The sequence below is a fragment of the Lygodium microphyllum genome, chromosome 6 (assembly GCF_053477565.2).
Source record: "Lygodium microphyllum isolate KBCC chromosome 6, Lygodium_microphyllum_v1.1.10, whole genome shotgun sequence".
NCBI classification, from domain to species: Eukaryota; Viridiplantae; Streptophyta; class Polypodiopsida; order Schizaeales; family Lygodiaceae; genus Lygodium; species Lygodium microphyllum.
The window spans coordinates 38,810,032-38,825,708 of record NC_141140.1 but is presented as its reverse complement, the minus strand read 5'-3'; the positions used below and the strand labels follow the sequence as shown (position 1 = coordinate 38,825,708).

Sequence of the window (15,677 nt, the reverse complement as noted above, 5' to 3'; positions counted from 1 at the left end):
TCATGATGGCATCCCCCCCTTGCCTACACAGCCACCATCTAGGAAGCCGTCATTTAATGATGATGGTAACCTCATCAATGAGGATGAGTATGAATGTGTCTCATCATCTGATGCCGAGCAATCTTCTTCTGACTCTCTTGATGAGCACTCAAACAGTTCTAATGATGATGATAGTGATGCCTCATCATAGATTCATAGGTCTCTCTCTTTTTCGTATCTACTATCATTGTATCCACATGCATGATGCCACTATGATGCACTAGATTGTAATTGTATCGCATGTTTTGCACAGCCCATACGACCGCAATGGTCACCCTCATGTATTCATCTTATTTTGTAATGAGATGACTATTTCTACTTTAAACATGTATTCTATCATTTAATGATTTATGGTTTTTTTTAAATCATGTTATTTTTTTTTTCGTACTGATATCATACCGTACCTTATAAAACCATAAGGTACCAATTAGCACTGTATTTTATCATACCTACCTTTCGTACCTGACAACTATGCAAGCAACTAGGACACAAAGTGTGAAGAAGAGGAGAATCAAGAAGTCCCTTCACCATCTTCTTCCGAGAAGTCCGCCGAATCGCATCAAGGTTCAAATGACCATAGCGAGCATGCCAAAGCAACCCAAGCTTGTGAAAAGATCTCGCAGCAGAGGATGTGAGAGTATACATCCCACCCTCCTGTGTACCTGTCCAAAGAGCTGCACCTGTAGAAGTATCCTCCACGGTAATTGCATCATGAGTAAAGACAACTCAGGTACCTAGCTGTGTCAAGACAATAAGTTAAACCCCAAATCTGGTACATAAAGAACCCTAGCGGAAGAAGACTGCCAGTCAGGCAATAAAGGAATAGTCCCCACTCCTCGAACAGGAATAGTAGAGTTGTCACCAATGGTAATGATGCCCCCTCTAGAATGAATGTCCTAAAGCCAATCCCATCTATAGGTCATGTGAGAGGAAGCCCCACTATCCATGAGCCAAGATTTCTCCTATGCAGAAGAAGCAAGAGATGTATCCTCCTCGGCAAAGACATATACAAAGACAAGTGGTGAAAGCTCCTCCCATAAGAGTTTCTCGCATGTTCTCGAGGTGATAAGGCTGGTCTAGAAGACATCAAACCGAGGAGATGACAAGTGAGTCAAGAGGATCATAGCCATATCCTTAGAAGAGATCTTCCATCCAAGAGAGGCAAGCTTATCTCTCATATCCTCCATATTCATAATGTGCTCCTTCATAGAAGGAGAGTCATCAAAACTAAGCATCCGCAACTTCTTCTCAACAGAAATCTTGTGGGCAAACATCTTGTGTTGATACAAAGATACAAGCTTACTCCACGCTTTCGTTGCAGTCCTCAACCTACGAACATGCACAAGAACAGAGTCTTGCAAACTCATGAAGAGAAAGAATTTGACTCTAAAGTTGAGCCGATCCCATAAGGCCGCACAGTCCATGGAGGGCCCATCTATGGGATCCTCTTGGAGCCATGGAATAGGTGAAGAAATGAGCTCCCGAAGATCAAAGGTGTCAAGTATGCACTTCACCTTGCATGACCACAATGAATAGTTGAAACCATCGAGTTTGTCTTCTTTGGGCAAAGAAGGGAGAACAGAAAACTGAATAGAGAGAATCAAAGAAGATATCTTTACATCAAATGAAGCCTTTACTTCAAATGGGACCCGCTATGAAAGATAAGAAGAGGGATGAGTTCTAGGAGACTCCTCTCGTCGAAACTCCCCATGATCACGTTTCTGCACAGAAGAGTGGTGAGACAAAAGCTCCTCATCTGAGTCATCAAAGCCTTGAAATTGATGGTAAGGCATCTTCCAAATCTGCAATCACCCAAAAAAATTGCGTTTAGATGGAAACAATGCAGAGGTCAGAAAGCAATCAGCTATAGGAGTTGTAGATGTGCTGCCTGCACAAGAAAAGACTGTCACCTACAAGCCAGAGAGGTGCCACTGCCTCCAAAAGAGGAAAATAGATTGCAAAGGCTGACACGGTAACAATAAATGCTACCGCTTGGGGAATAAAAGCTGCCACCTACACCAAATAACTAATGATTCAGCACCATGAAGTGTTGCCTCTGCCAGAAAACCTCCTAAAATGCCTACGTTTGCAGCAAACACAAGGTGCATGCGCAACGGAAGAAGGAACATGAACACAGAGAGAGAGAGAGAGAGAGAGAGAGAGAGAGAGAGAGAGTATATTAACGTCTCTAAAAGGCCAATGTGGCCTATGAGACCAAAGCAGTACATACAATGATGGTGTGTTTCTCATTTGGAATGAGAAAAAAGATGAAAAACATGCCTATAAGACTGAAAAAGAAATGAAGTAGTGTCCTATAAAAGGGGAAACATGTGAGTGATCTGAAAGTGAGAGTAGAGAAAGGAAAACTCTCCATCAACGATATGTCTGTTCTCTAGGGAGGTGTATCTCTGCATGGCTGAGGCGTCTCGGCATCTGTCTCCTGTGGCGCTCAATGATGGCTTTAATTTGCCTGTGGTGTGGATGTCTAGGCCTTGGTCCGGGTGGACGTGGGCGCCTAGACCGGCTAAGTGCCACTGCTCTATCCAAAGGGACACCTACAGAGGATGAGGTCCAATGATGATGTACTCCTGTAGGCTGTGTGGCAGTAGTAGTGGTATCTGCCATACTCTGTCGTGTATCATTGAAAAAGTCAGTGACTGCTCTCTGTTTATGTGAGCCGAGCTGTGGGGGCCTCCTACTTCATAGAATTGTTGCTCTACGCCTCTGGAGCTCCAAGAGGACAAATCCCAAGCATCTCTGATCCTCAAACTGCATGATCCATCTCAGGGGTCCAAAACCCTCTCGAAACAGACAGTGATATCTACCTCGTATGTCATAATATACAGTGCATCGGCAGATGTAGTGTTCCTCTGTCTCTGGCTCTCTGTCGCATAGTGGGCATATGCGTTCTTCTGTCTCTATACCCTCCCATCTGCCTGTCTCAATCCTCAGGTGGTGGGATGAGATGCGGATCTAACCAATAACTGTGCGTAGTCCATGAGGCAGCTACGTGTCCATGTAATTGGGTCGGGTGATGAAACCATCCTCAGATACCTGAAGGAAGTGGGTCTGGTAGTGTGCCATCCTCGTGCCATGGGGGGAGGGGGGTCGGATCCAGGTCTTCTCCGTATCTAACTTCAGTATGTCTGCTCTGATCACATGGTTTAGCTCTGATCGGCTTAGGTCAAGTGTAGGGCAATCCAGGCTATAGTCGAAGGGGGGTAGTCTGTCAATCTGCAGCCCATGTATACTCATCCATGTACTCATCTGAGCATACCAACAGTGTCTGTCACCGTTTGCTGCTAGTTGTCTAGAAGAGGCCAGGGCTAGCCGTGGGTATCTATCTTGGGGGAGCTCCCATAGTCTATGTATAAAAGTCACTGCCCGGACCAAGGCCTCAGCCACCATGGGTGATGCTCCCAACTCAGCTCTGATAATCTCATGTGGGGTCGAGCTCTTCGCTCGTATCATGCATGAGATCATCATGACCAGTGGTCTTTCCATATGCTCCCATCCGTCATAGTATTCCTTCTCTGGTCCATCCTGGTCCCCCAAAGGCTGTCTCCTCGTGTGAAAGAGACTCGGACCCAAATAGCTGCCCCATACAGGAGTGTGGGTGTAACCAGGGTGTCAAAAAGCCACAGTTTGGTGCGCGGCTCATGAAATTGTATGTGAGCACATTGCCTCTCCAATGCACCTAAGGCTGCATATGCTTTTGCCAGACGAGCCTCTGATGTCTCTCTCCAAGAGAGCTGTGGTCCTTTCAATGTGACCCCCAAATAAACATACTGCCTAACCATCTCCACTGGCTCTCCGTCAAAAGTAAACTGGTGCTCAGCTCTTGTCACCCAAGCAGCTGAAGTGTTAAATACCATAACTATAGTTTTCCCAAGGTTCACCTTAAGATCTCTATCTTTGCAAAAAGCTGATAATGCATCCAAGTGTCTATTTAGTCCCTCAGGTGAGTCAGATATAAGTACAATATCATCGGCATAAAGCAGTAATGGTATCAGCACTCTTGCTAGGCTGGCTCCGGCCCCACCAGTCCTATCCACATATTCTGAAATTTCATCTATATACAGCCCAAAAAGTGTCGATGAAAGTGGACAGCCTTGTTTCACCCCAATGGTGCTATTGACTGTATTTGAGATGCCCTCAGGTGTTCGTACTCTGCCTGTCACTGTCTCATACAGGGCATAGATACTCCACTGTATCTCTACAGGCACATCAATGTTTTGCATTCTTCTCATGAGTCTAGCACGTGGCACTGTGTCAAAGGCCTTGCGAAAGTCCACAAAACAGCAATAGATCTTTTTCTTGAATGCCTTGCCTTCTTCGATGATTGCCCTCAACGTAAAGATATGGTCTAGAGTTGTATATCCCCTCCTGAAGCCAGCTTGGCCTTTTGACCTCAGGCCATGCATCTCGGCCCATTCACTCAATGCTTGTTCCACAATAGAGCCATATATCTTGGCCAGCATGTGTCCAATCATGATAGTTCGGTAGTTACTAGGTAGCGCAGGGTCTCCACTCTTAAAGAGCGGCACAATAATATGGTCTGACCAACAGGTTGGAAATCCCTCACAAACTGCCCTATTAAAGATGTGAGCCAGCATTGGTGCTAGAATATCACAGGCATGCGTGAAGTGTTCAGCCACTAAACCCTCATGGTCTTGGGCTCTTCCATTTTTCAGTTTCCATATGGCATTCCTCACTTTTTTTTCTGTGAAAAATCTGCAATTTGCTGGTCTTGAGGTTGAGGAGAGTGGCATAGGCTCTTGGCCACGAATATCATAGAGTGTGCAAGCATATCCATGCCAATCATCCGGTCTAGTAATTTGTAGGGGTGGCTGGTTCTCGTGCATCTTTTTCCATGCTCTCTTGCTGTCCTGCCCCAAGAACATGGAATACATTTCTGTTTCTAGTCTGCTTAGGTATTCCCGCTTCTTTTTGCGTACCAACCGTCTGAAGAGTGTTCGAGCATGCTTATGTATACATATGCCAAGTGCCATCTCTCGCTGAAAACGTGCTCGTGTCTCTCTGCACTCATCATCATACCAGCCATTCTGTGGAGCATTACCTCGTGGAGGTTTATCTGACGGTGTAGTGTGTGGGAAAGCATATGCTGCTGAAGTGTGTATTATCTCGGCCAACTGTCCTGTAAACTCATCCAGAGAGGCCTGTGTGTCTAGCTCCCTCAATGCATCTCGCACAGTAATGCTATATATGTGTGAGGTCGCTTCCACAAAATCATAGCGTGGTAATTTTGGTATGTGTGACTGTGCTTCGTGTATATGCCCATATTACATTGTGAAAGCTAGAATAGCATGGTCTGCTACTAATCCAATTGGTCTGTCTGAGATTTCAAAACTTTTTATGTCAGGTAGCAAGTTGGGTGATCCAATCAAATAGTCCACTGTGCTTGACCCTTTCTTGTTATTCCAACATGTGAAGCCATTAGATCTTGGCCACTGTGGTAGCCCGTTAAGGATGGCCAAACCATGTGCACTTCCCAGTGCCAGTAGGTGTGTTCCATATTCTGTTCTCTCTCTATCTTGGGCTGATCTAGCTAATCCCACTTCATCTAATGCAATATCTCTGAACATCTCATCACTAGTGTCAAAGAAAGCAGATTGGTTGTTTCATGTGCGTGCATTAAAGTCTCCTGCTAGTAGAACATCCCCAATTCTCATGTATCCCATTATGTCCTCATATAGTGGTGCATACGGGGATGTCTCTTTAGGGGCAAACTTAGAGTATGCAGGGGGAAAGTAGCATATGGCAATATACATGTCTCAAGTTCTGCTTGTACGTAGCCTAATCCACATGTATCTTGCCTCTACATCTCTATGTACCACTTGGACTGTATCTCGGAGCTCTTCTCTAAATAGAATTGCCACGCCTCCCGATCCCCTCGTCCCTCCAGGCCGTCTAGGCTGAGGGCGATATACACTTTCCCATCTATATCCATATACATCAGGTAAACGGCTGTCTTTACATTGATGTGTCTCACTATACATAGCAATGTCTATACCTTTGAAAGTATCCTCAAAATAACCTGCATCTGTCTTAAGGGAGCCATTGCAATTCCACAGTGTGAACTTCAGGGTCTCATAGGCCGTGCACCGTCATGCCGTCCTTTTCTCTGTAATGATGACTCTTCCATCTCTGTATACAGCCCATTTACCTGCTTTCCATGCCTCTAGAACACGTGGCATATTTTCCCTCCTGTGGGCTAACTGGGCTGGGGTGAGGTCTTCATCTAGGTAGATCTTTTCTCCTTTGAGAGCGATCCTCTTGGAGAGGAAGGCTCTCTTCTTTTCCAGGTCTCCAAACTTCAAGATGAGGACTTTTGTTTTTGTGTCAGCCTTCCCGACTCGCCAAGCCCCAATGATGGGTACATTTGTAGCTCCAATTTTGGTGGCAAGAGCTGTAGCATCTTCAATTGGGGAGCTTTTCTCATCTAGTCCAACCACTCTTACATGAAAGATGAAGGAAGAAATACTGAAGATAAAGGAAGAAATACTACGCTCATTAAAGATGAATGTTGAATACAATGATGAGGACTGCTCAGTCCCTACATGCAACCCAAGGCATCAATGAGGGCACCAAATTAGGCTAAGATGATGGCAGCACCAATGTCGGAGAGTGTCTAAGAGACGAGTGTGCTGAATCTGCAAAAGAGTGATTTGCCAAGTGTGGAAGGTGTGCTATATACAACCACCACCAAAAACTGGCCAACTGCATAGAAATTTTCCTTGATCGCAGGAACACTATATCGACAGGGTGTTGATGATATCTATGGCCTATGTGTGATGCCTGACAAGGTTCCATTTATATTGAAAGAGTGCCATGACTCCACTTGTGGAGGGCACTTTACTGGGCAGTTAACGGCACAGAAGGCTTTAAGAGCTGGATATTGGTGGCTATCCATATTCTAGGATTCATTTGACTATATCAAGAGATGTGATACATGTCAAAGACATGACAATAGAGAGAATAGGAAGCGTCTAGTTACCCCGATTATGGCTACCCTTCCATTTGAGAAGTGGGGCATTATTCAATCAAAATCATTTTACCATAGTCACAAGTAACGGGCAGGACAAACCCTTGGGATGTTGCGACACCATCCCCATAACGGATCCCTGATGGGAGCGTCCCTTACAAAAGTGACATCACTTTAACATCTGTCACAAAGTGACAGAACGGGGATGTGAAATGTGATAGGCTGCTTGTTTGTGACAGATCCGGGACGGCATTTGTGACAGACAGATCATCCTTTTCAAGGCTGGCAAGGCTTTGTCTATTGAGGCTGTTTTAGAACTGTTTGAGGGGAAAACCACTCAGCCTAATCTCATGACGGGGATGGGGATAGTGACGGTCCACTTTGAGGCTGGCAAGGCCTTGTCTATTGAGATTATTTCAGAACTGTTCGAGTGTTGTGGCCTTGTCTATTGGGACTGTTTCAAGCCCCTCGAAATGCTAGGGCCTTATCTATTGAGACTGTTTCAAGGCACTTTGAGAGTTAATGTTCTTTGGGTGGCTTTTGAGTATTGTAGCCTAGTCCACTAATTCTTGGAAATAATTCTTTGCATATTGCAAGAAGTCGATTCCAAGCTTCGCTGCAGTTGTTGAACTCACGCCTTTGTACATTTCTTTGATGATGCATATTCTGAATTTCAAAGTTAAGGCAAAAATTTGTTAATCTTTTAATTATATTTTGAATTTTTAAATGCTGTCCCGGTCCCCCATCCCACATCCCCTAATTTTGGTCGTCCCCGTCACCGTCCCCATCCTCCATCACTTGTGACTGCATTTTACTGTTCAATCTTAAGTCTGTCTCAACATCATGTTACTACTTGTTTATCCCAGACATGTTATAATTTCCTTTCTTGATTCTTTCCTACCTACTCCACATATCAATATGCACACAATAATTTGTCAAACAAGAATACCCAGAACGTGCAATCATACACACCATAATTTGTCAAAAGAGATGTAGAGAATTACCCAGGACATGCAATCATATATAGCCAGAACCGAGTAGGTACTACCACCAGGACAGTTAATATACATCTGGCAATTTAAGGAGAACACAATGTTGTCAGTCTTCACTGGTTGTTGTAAGGTAATGTGTACATCTAGATACACATTACCATAGCATTCTGGGCTGTTCTATCTAGATATACTATTTACATATATCAAGTTAATCCATGTTTACCTGAATATCCTCATTTTCATCAACAGCAGCAAGTGTTGTAAGCTGTGATATGACCCGCTGCGCTACTTGAGAATTGATGGGTTGCCCAATAAAAACAATACGATTTCTGAACAACACTGATGACAAATCCATGGCACCTCCTGGTGTAACTATCGAAGGCATTAAAGGCGGAGGAGCTTTCTTGGCTGCCCGAATGACCATGCTGCGTGAGCCATAAAATCTGATTAGCACATGCTATAGCCCTGCGTATACTAAACAACACCAACTATGGCTTTCAATAGGCATCGGACTGTATAAGCAGAATTCTTGAAATGCATTGTTTAGAGCAAAGCATCTATGACTTGACTGCCGTCAAGACTATTGTTGGGTACTGAAGGAAGTAAATTGCTGTAGAACGTTGCAAGGCTGTATTAGAGCACATTGCCCGAAACTGATGACTCAGCACAAGCATCACTTTCACAGAGGCCATTGGATAAGAGCAACAGGTACCTGATCCCTTTGAAGCATTACATTAAGGCTACGCACAACTATAAAGACAGATTTCTGGATGGATATCTTGTAACGGAATACTCACTTGCAAGGAGGAGCAACCATCTGTGCATGGCTCTTTGCCCTGTTGTATTGCAGGCACGGGCTGCGATTCATCCTGAGAGAGACGCCATTGGAGAGCAGTGCTTGGCCACGGAATTCACACTGCAATGAAGACTCTGTCCTCGCGCAAGAGGAGGAGGATGAGGACACAGACACGCTATTCATTGGAGCTACTGCAAATGACGAGGACGCCATGGGAGGAGAAAGAAATAAGCTTCAGCGAACATTCATTCAAAAGTCCATTTCCATGAAAACTCTCTCGATATCCAAAAGATGAACTTGGGATTAAAAAGGATCACAATAATAACAAAGGGTCATTCCCCGCAACCGTTAAGGCCTCTGTGCCTAAGAAGTCCGGTTCAATTCTCAAGGATAGACTGGTGGATTTGTAGCTCTACCTATATAGAGTGCTGTGATGGTACTAATAATCTGCCATAAAATGGCAACCCTTTTTTTTTTCCAAGGGGCCATTCGTCATGGTGCGTCCCACTGAAAATTAGTCCCTTCACGTGATAGGTTTTGCCCAATTTCCCATAGCTATTACAGAATATGTGCCTTACATGAAACGATTGCGAAGTTTGTGTAGTTCTTGTTTCTTTCATAGAGAACCAATCAAAACAAACTCATGGGAAGGTGAAGCAACCTAGGGTGTGTTCCTTTCCAAGTAATAATGGATCATTTGCCATGCAATTTTGGAATGCATTGTGAGAAGTCGCTCAAAATAACATCTTTAGTAGACAAACGAGCTGTTCTTGTGAGGGTGTTTCTTGAAAACTATTTTTTCGAGTAGTTTTTGGTTTCCAGGAAACCTCTTTTGTTCACACGAGGGGTAGCTTGGAGAACTTTTATATTTTAAAAATACACGAAAAGGTGGGACCTTCACCCAGATAATGTCAAACTAAGGTCTTAGTTTGGGACATTTCCTAAAATAAGATGCAGTTTTCTAGTGAAAACACACTAAAGCCATGTTCTAAATGAGCATGAGATTTTCACCATAAACTAAAAACCACTCCATGTGACCTAGAGGGGTTTCAAGTTATCGATCAAAATCACTCACAATACTCTCCAAAAAAACCCTCACGAGAATAGCTCCATAGGTTTTGCTAGGTATTTTTACTTTCTAATCTCACTTGCTTCATAGAGATGGATGGCTTTTTTACAAGATCGCCATAATGGAGAGCTAGAGAACATTGAGAGCCAACTAAATCAAGTAGCTTCTAAACCAAATCTTGCACAAGACACTAACAAGATGCATTGTGCATGTCACTCACTTCTATTCTTGAGCACTACATGTGCGAGCCTTCTCCCTAGATTCCAACTACTTCTATGCCAAGGGGGATGACACATAGTTTGGACTTCAATGTGCATCCATGACATGAGGCTCTTTGGGCTAAAAATGTTGGTGTACATTGCCATACAACTAGACATCCAAGAGTTGAAATCATAAGAAGCACTGTTTCTTTGAGAACTCATGATATGCATATAGGAGATATGCATATAGGATACAATGTACATGGCTTTATGAGGAATTTAACTACTTCAAGAAGTAATCTGTGTTTGAAAAATCAAGTGTTATGCTTGTTATGGAGATGGCTAAGTACTAAGTCATGTTATAACTTGAGGTAAACCAAGTCTGCTTTGTGACCTAGATTAGAAGAGTTAAGGAGAGACTTTGTAGTGGCTTTGGAAAGGCTTGATGGGGACTAGTTTGAAAGTTCAAATTGGTTGATTTAGAGCTACTTGCTTTGTGTGGAAGAAGGGGGAGAGAAGGAAGGATATTGAGGGGAGGAGACAAGAGGGATACACCAAGGGACCTTCTAAGACAAAAGGGTGAGGCATACCTTTGATGTATAGGAGGATTTTTGTGGGTTGAATAATAGCAGTTCATAGTTGTAAATAGAGTAAAATAGGGGCAACACTACTATTGTCCACATTAATTCCAAATATGTAAGCTTTTTATGTTTGTCTTTTATGTACCTAAGAAGAATATATTTGTGGATAGATTTGGGGATTCCTTTGCTTACTAGTGTAGGTGATTGAAAGGAGGGTTTTGAAGAGGTTATCGCCTACTCTAAACAAAGTTGAAACATGGTTTACTACTATAATAAATTTCAGCATACTTCTCTTGCATATTACAAGGCTCAAAACAAGAATCATCCTCTTGTATACATTGGATAAATGCTTTATACATGCAAAGAGGAATCTCTAGGTGAATTTTGGGCATTATAAGGTTGAAGATTTATTGCTTTAAATTAGCAAATAATAGGGTTGAAGTTAGTGTTCAAATCAAACAAAGGGTTTTACCTATTTCTCATACACACTATCAATTGGAATCATTTCTGATTGATAGTATCGTTGATGTAAACAAAGTATTATATGAGCCATTGATTCAAATTGGACTATTGTCCCAATAAACAAAGCTTGAGTTGTTGTCTAAAATACATGCATACAGGGGTTTCTCTCTACTAACCAAGATCTATTTCAAGGACTTCAATACAATTTGATTCGGGGTGATTTTGGTATCTCAAGTACATTTTCTCTTCTTTCTTCTTAAACCTTCTTGTCCCTATTCTTTGTAACTCTTTTCTTCGAATCCCTATGATTAGGGCCTTTAGCTTAATCTCCCTTGACATATTTGGTGACTTGACATGAAGACTGTAAAATGGGTTGTAGGATGGATGATGCTTTAAGTTCCTTTATAGGACCATCTGATGATGTGAGACTATTAATGCATATGAAGCAAAAATCTATGATTACAAAAGCTTTGCTAGTTGTTGAAAGCCAAGTAAAATTGTTTGATGGTGGTCATCATGTTTCACCCTATCTAAAGCTATATTTCAAAAAGATGGGTGTTTTGGGATTGCAAAGATTACTTGGAGCAAGTTTTTTGTATGACTCACAATGCAAACTAGGCTAAATTTAAGAAAGTGTAAGAATTTTGTATTGAGAATGTAGGCTTGGTTACTCAGAGGACTTTCATGGAGTGGGTTACTAAGCCTAATAAAGGACTTGTAGCCACATAGTTCTTGCATGAGTTTGAGTGCAAGTATGAGCAATTGAACAACTTTGAGCAATAGGCTCTAGAAGCTCAAATGATAGACTTGTTTTTGCAAGTTGCAAATCGTACCTTGCAAATGAGTTTAGAAGAGGACTTGGAAGACAAGATGATAAAATTGGGGCTAAAAACTGAGTGGCAGAATGTAATAGATGTTTTTTCTATTCTTGTTAAGAGGCAAAGGGCCAGATTGCACGTTGGCGCTATGCCTACATCCTTTAGTAAGGTAATAGGGCCTACAATGAAACAACCTATGCTGATAGCTATACCTCTTGCAAAGGATGATGTTATGGGTGAGCTAGTCAAAGGGATGCATGAATTGAAGCTTAATATTGTGAAGCTTGATGAAAAGTGATGGGTTCTAATCCCTAAGGCTTTGATCACAGAGGAATTTATTCATCCTTGCATTTAGTGTGATAACTCTTTGCATGAGCTTATTTGGCCAATGTGTAAAGTTCAATGTATGCTTATTTGGTTAGTGTGTAAAATTTAGATGTGTTTGTGGAAGAGAAAAGAAAAAGGGATGAGGATATTGCAAGCATTTCTAAGAGTGTGAATCAAGGAAATGTGGATCACTCTAAGGCTTCTACTAGGTCTACTCTCGAGCACATGATGGAAGATGCATCTCAAGAGAAAAAGTGAGATTGAAAGAAAAAAATGAAAATAACCAGGATACAAACTACTATCGAATATTGCAATCAACTTGAAGAATGTGCTTGAAGAGCACTTCTTAGATAGCAAGGTTGAGTTCTCTTGGGAAAGTGCTTGGTATTGCAAAAAGATAATTTCATGATAAAATTATTGATATCATAAAGAGGAAACAACAATTTTTTGGTGAAGCAACAAATGTTATGGTGCAAAAGGAAGAAGACTGTGGCTTGTAGGGTATACATGTAGATTATGAGGATGATGCATGTGCTCTTTTGAAATTTCTTGATGCTAAAAAAGTGATTTTTTTGATGGTGTTAAAATTGATTTGATTGTTGAAAAAGCAATAAATTACATCATTACACAAAGGGAAGAGAGGTAGATGCATTATATTGATGAGAAGACTTTAGGATTGATTCCTAAAAGTCATTACACCCATAATCATTTGGTGCCCAAATCAGATGTTGGATGCGTACGTAGCGAGTGCCAGGAGGTCCCCAAGAACAAAGAACTCTACTTAAGCTCGAAAAGCAAGAATATAGACTTGCAGGACATGAGGCAAAAAGACAAATTGGGTACAATCTCCCCCATGCCTTGTGTGAGCACTTCACAAGGCATGTATTTATAAATTTATTCATCTCAAAGCTCAAAAATAGCCCAAATTTTACAATAAGCATGCATTAGCTTTTGTGTTTGCTTTTGTCCAAATAAAGAATAAAGCGGTTGGGTAGCCCAAAAGTCGGGCTGTGTCCAAATTCAATGTCCAATAATAAAATATTTAAACCGTGCACCCATGCGCATACTAAATAATATTTATTTTTCAAGCACTTCAATAAATAAGCGCACCTAAATAAATATTAGTGCCATGCCGTGCGTCCATAAAACATGATAATTTTTTCTAGATAATTTGAATACTAGCTATCGCCCAATGTTTCCCAACGCCACCGTTACCTGCTCTACACATCAAATGAAGCATTCACAATTGTTAGAAAATAATAAAATTAAATCGACAAAAGTGAATACCTAGCAGTCTTCAGTTACAAAATAAATAAATAGGTTGGAACTCTGTCCTAACCTTAATTTAATACGAGTGCATTCTAAACTCATAAACTTCCATTAATTTAAATATGTATTTTGCGAAATCACTCGCTGTGGAATCACCCACGTGCACATTAAATTAACATGACACTTGAAAAGGACACACATCCCCATCAACTTCTCGCATAAGGAATCCACCTTGTGTACAAGTCCCTGCAAATAAATATAGTTTTATGGAATTCACCGCAAAAACTCACGGAATCCACCGTAGTCTCACGGAATCCACCGTGGAATATGCCTCCTGGCATCATACCCCCGGGGTGGGATAGCAATTGACCTCAATTGCTATTAGCTTAATGTGGAGTGAGCAGTGAAAGGTAAGCACTTAGGTCATAGGTGTGCATCCATTGGGCCTCTTTAACATGATGATTTTTAAACTTAACCAAATATCTAGAATATCTACATCTAGTTCTAGTGGTCATAAGTCAGTGTCTAGAATAGTTTCAGGTTCAAGGATTTCAATTTCTTCTTCTAACAAAGGAGGGTTTTCATAGACATGGTGAACATGTAATTGCCCTCTAAAAGGTCATAACAAACTAATATGGAAAGTATTGTGGATTTTCCAATGTTGGGGTAGTTCTAATTTAAATGCATTGTCACTGATTTTGTGAATGATCTTGAAAGGTCCATAAAATCTAGGGGCTAACTTAACAACAGGGTGTTCTCAACACTCTATAATCTTCTCTTTTCAATGCGTAACCAAACATAATCATCAATTTTGAGACTCATAGCTTTTCTTTTCTTGTTAGCTTGTTTTGTGTATGATTGTTGGGCTTTCGCAATCATGTCTTTGACTTGAGCAAAAATTGTAGCATGCATATTGGCAGTGTCATCAGCAGCTTTAACTTTGTTTGACAATGATGTAACAAGTGTAGGCAATCTATGTCCATAAATGATTTCAAAAGGTGCTTTCTGTGTAGCTATATGTGGTGTATTATTGTATGTAAATTGAAGTAAATGCAAGTGTGTATCCCATATTTGTGGTTTTGAAATTGTATATGCATGCAAAAGGTCTAAAATTGTACTGTTAGTAGCTTCTGTTTGCCCATTTGTTTCACGATGAAATGCACATGAGAAATCAATCTTTGTACCTAAATTAGCAAACAAAGTAGTCCAAACATTATTGCAAAATCTAGAATCATGATCAAAAATAATAACTTTCGGCAAACCATGGTTAGTGAAAACGATTTTCAAAAACAATTGAGCAGCTTGAGATGCAGTTAATGTTTCTTGTATGGAATGAAATATGCTTGTTTGCTAAATCGATCTACAATGGTCCAAATCATATCATGATTAGCTTAGGTGTTAGGCAAACCAGTTATAAAATCCATTGAAATATGTTCCCATGGTCATTCAGGAATTGGTAAAGGCATTAATAAACCATATTGCTTACCATGATGTCACTTAACTCTTTGACAAATTAAACACTCAGATACAAAGTTAGAAACATCAAATTCTATCTGTGGCTAGTAAAAATCTTCAACCAATGTACGCAAAGTAGAAATAATACCTCTATGGCCTTGATATGGGGGACAATGAATTTCGTGCAACACAAATGATCAAAATGGAATAGTTACACACAACCTTTTCTCATAAAACATAAATCCATCAAAATAAGACAATGAATCTATTGGAATCCAGTTATTTGTAATTAATGTATTCCAATCAGCTTGAAAATTGGGGTCTTGATCATAGGTATCTTTCATAGGGATAAGGGAATCAAAAGATATATAGAGATATTATAGATACTTGGTCTTCTACTTAAGGCATCAGCAACAATATTCTCTTTTCTAGGCTGGTTGGCCATTTAATATGACGGTTAGAGATTTGTGGCTGACTAAGGAGATGTTTGAAACTTTGTTGGTCAGTTTTGATCATGAATTCAGATCCCATTAAATAGTGTTTCCATTGACGTAAAGCTCGTACTACAACTAGCAATTCCTTATCATAGGTAGAATACTTGAGTTCAAATGGTTTAAGTTTGCAGCTAAAGTAGGGTACGGAATGTGAATCTTGCATAAGGAC

At 41.1% G+C, this 15,677-nt stretch overlaps 1 protein-coding gene across 4 annotated transcripts in view; it reads right to left on the bottom strand.

Moving 5' to 3' along the window:
* Positions 1–9,220, bottom strand: part of CLPP6 (CLP protease proteolytic subunit 6) — an 88,369-nt gene extending 79,149 nt beyond the window's left edge. For 3 of the 4 annotated variants that reach the window (XR_015691083.1, XR_015691084.1, XM_087679427.1), the window contains exons 1-3: positions 8,835–9,216; positions 8,261–8,462; positions 8,050–8,115 (exon numbers count right to left, since the gene is read on the bottom strand). Coding sequence is in view for 2 of the 4 variants with exons in the window: in XM_087679427.1 (XP_087535553.1) it covers positions 8,050–8,115; positions 8,261–8,462; positions 8,835–9,046 (480 nt within the window). In the remaining 2 variants the exon portion in view is untranslated. Of the gene's footprint in view, positions 1–8,049; positions 8,116–8,260; positions 8,463–8,834 lie in introns of all 4 variants that reach the window. The other variant, XM_087679428.1, reaches the window with a different exon arrangement.
* Between the last annotated feature and the right edge of the window lie 6,457 nt (positions 9,221–15,677).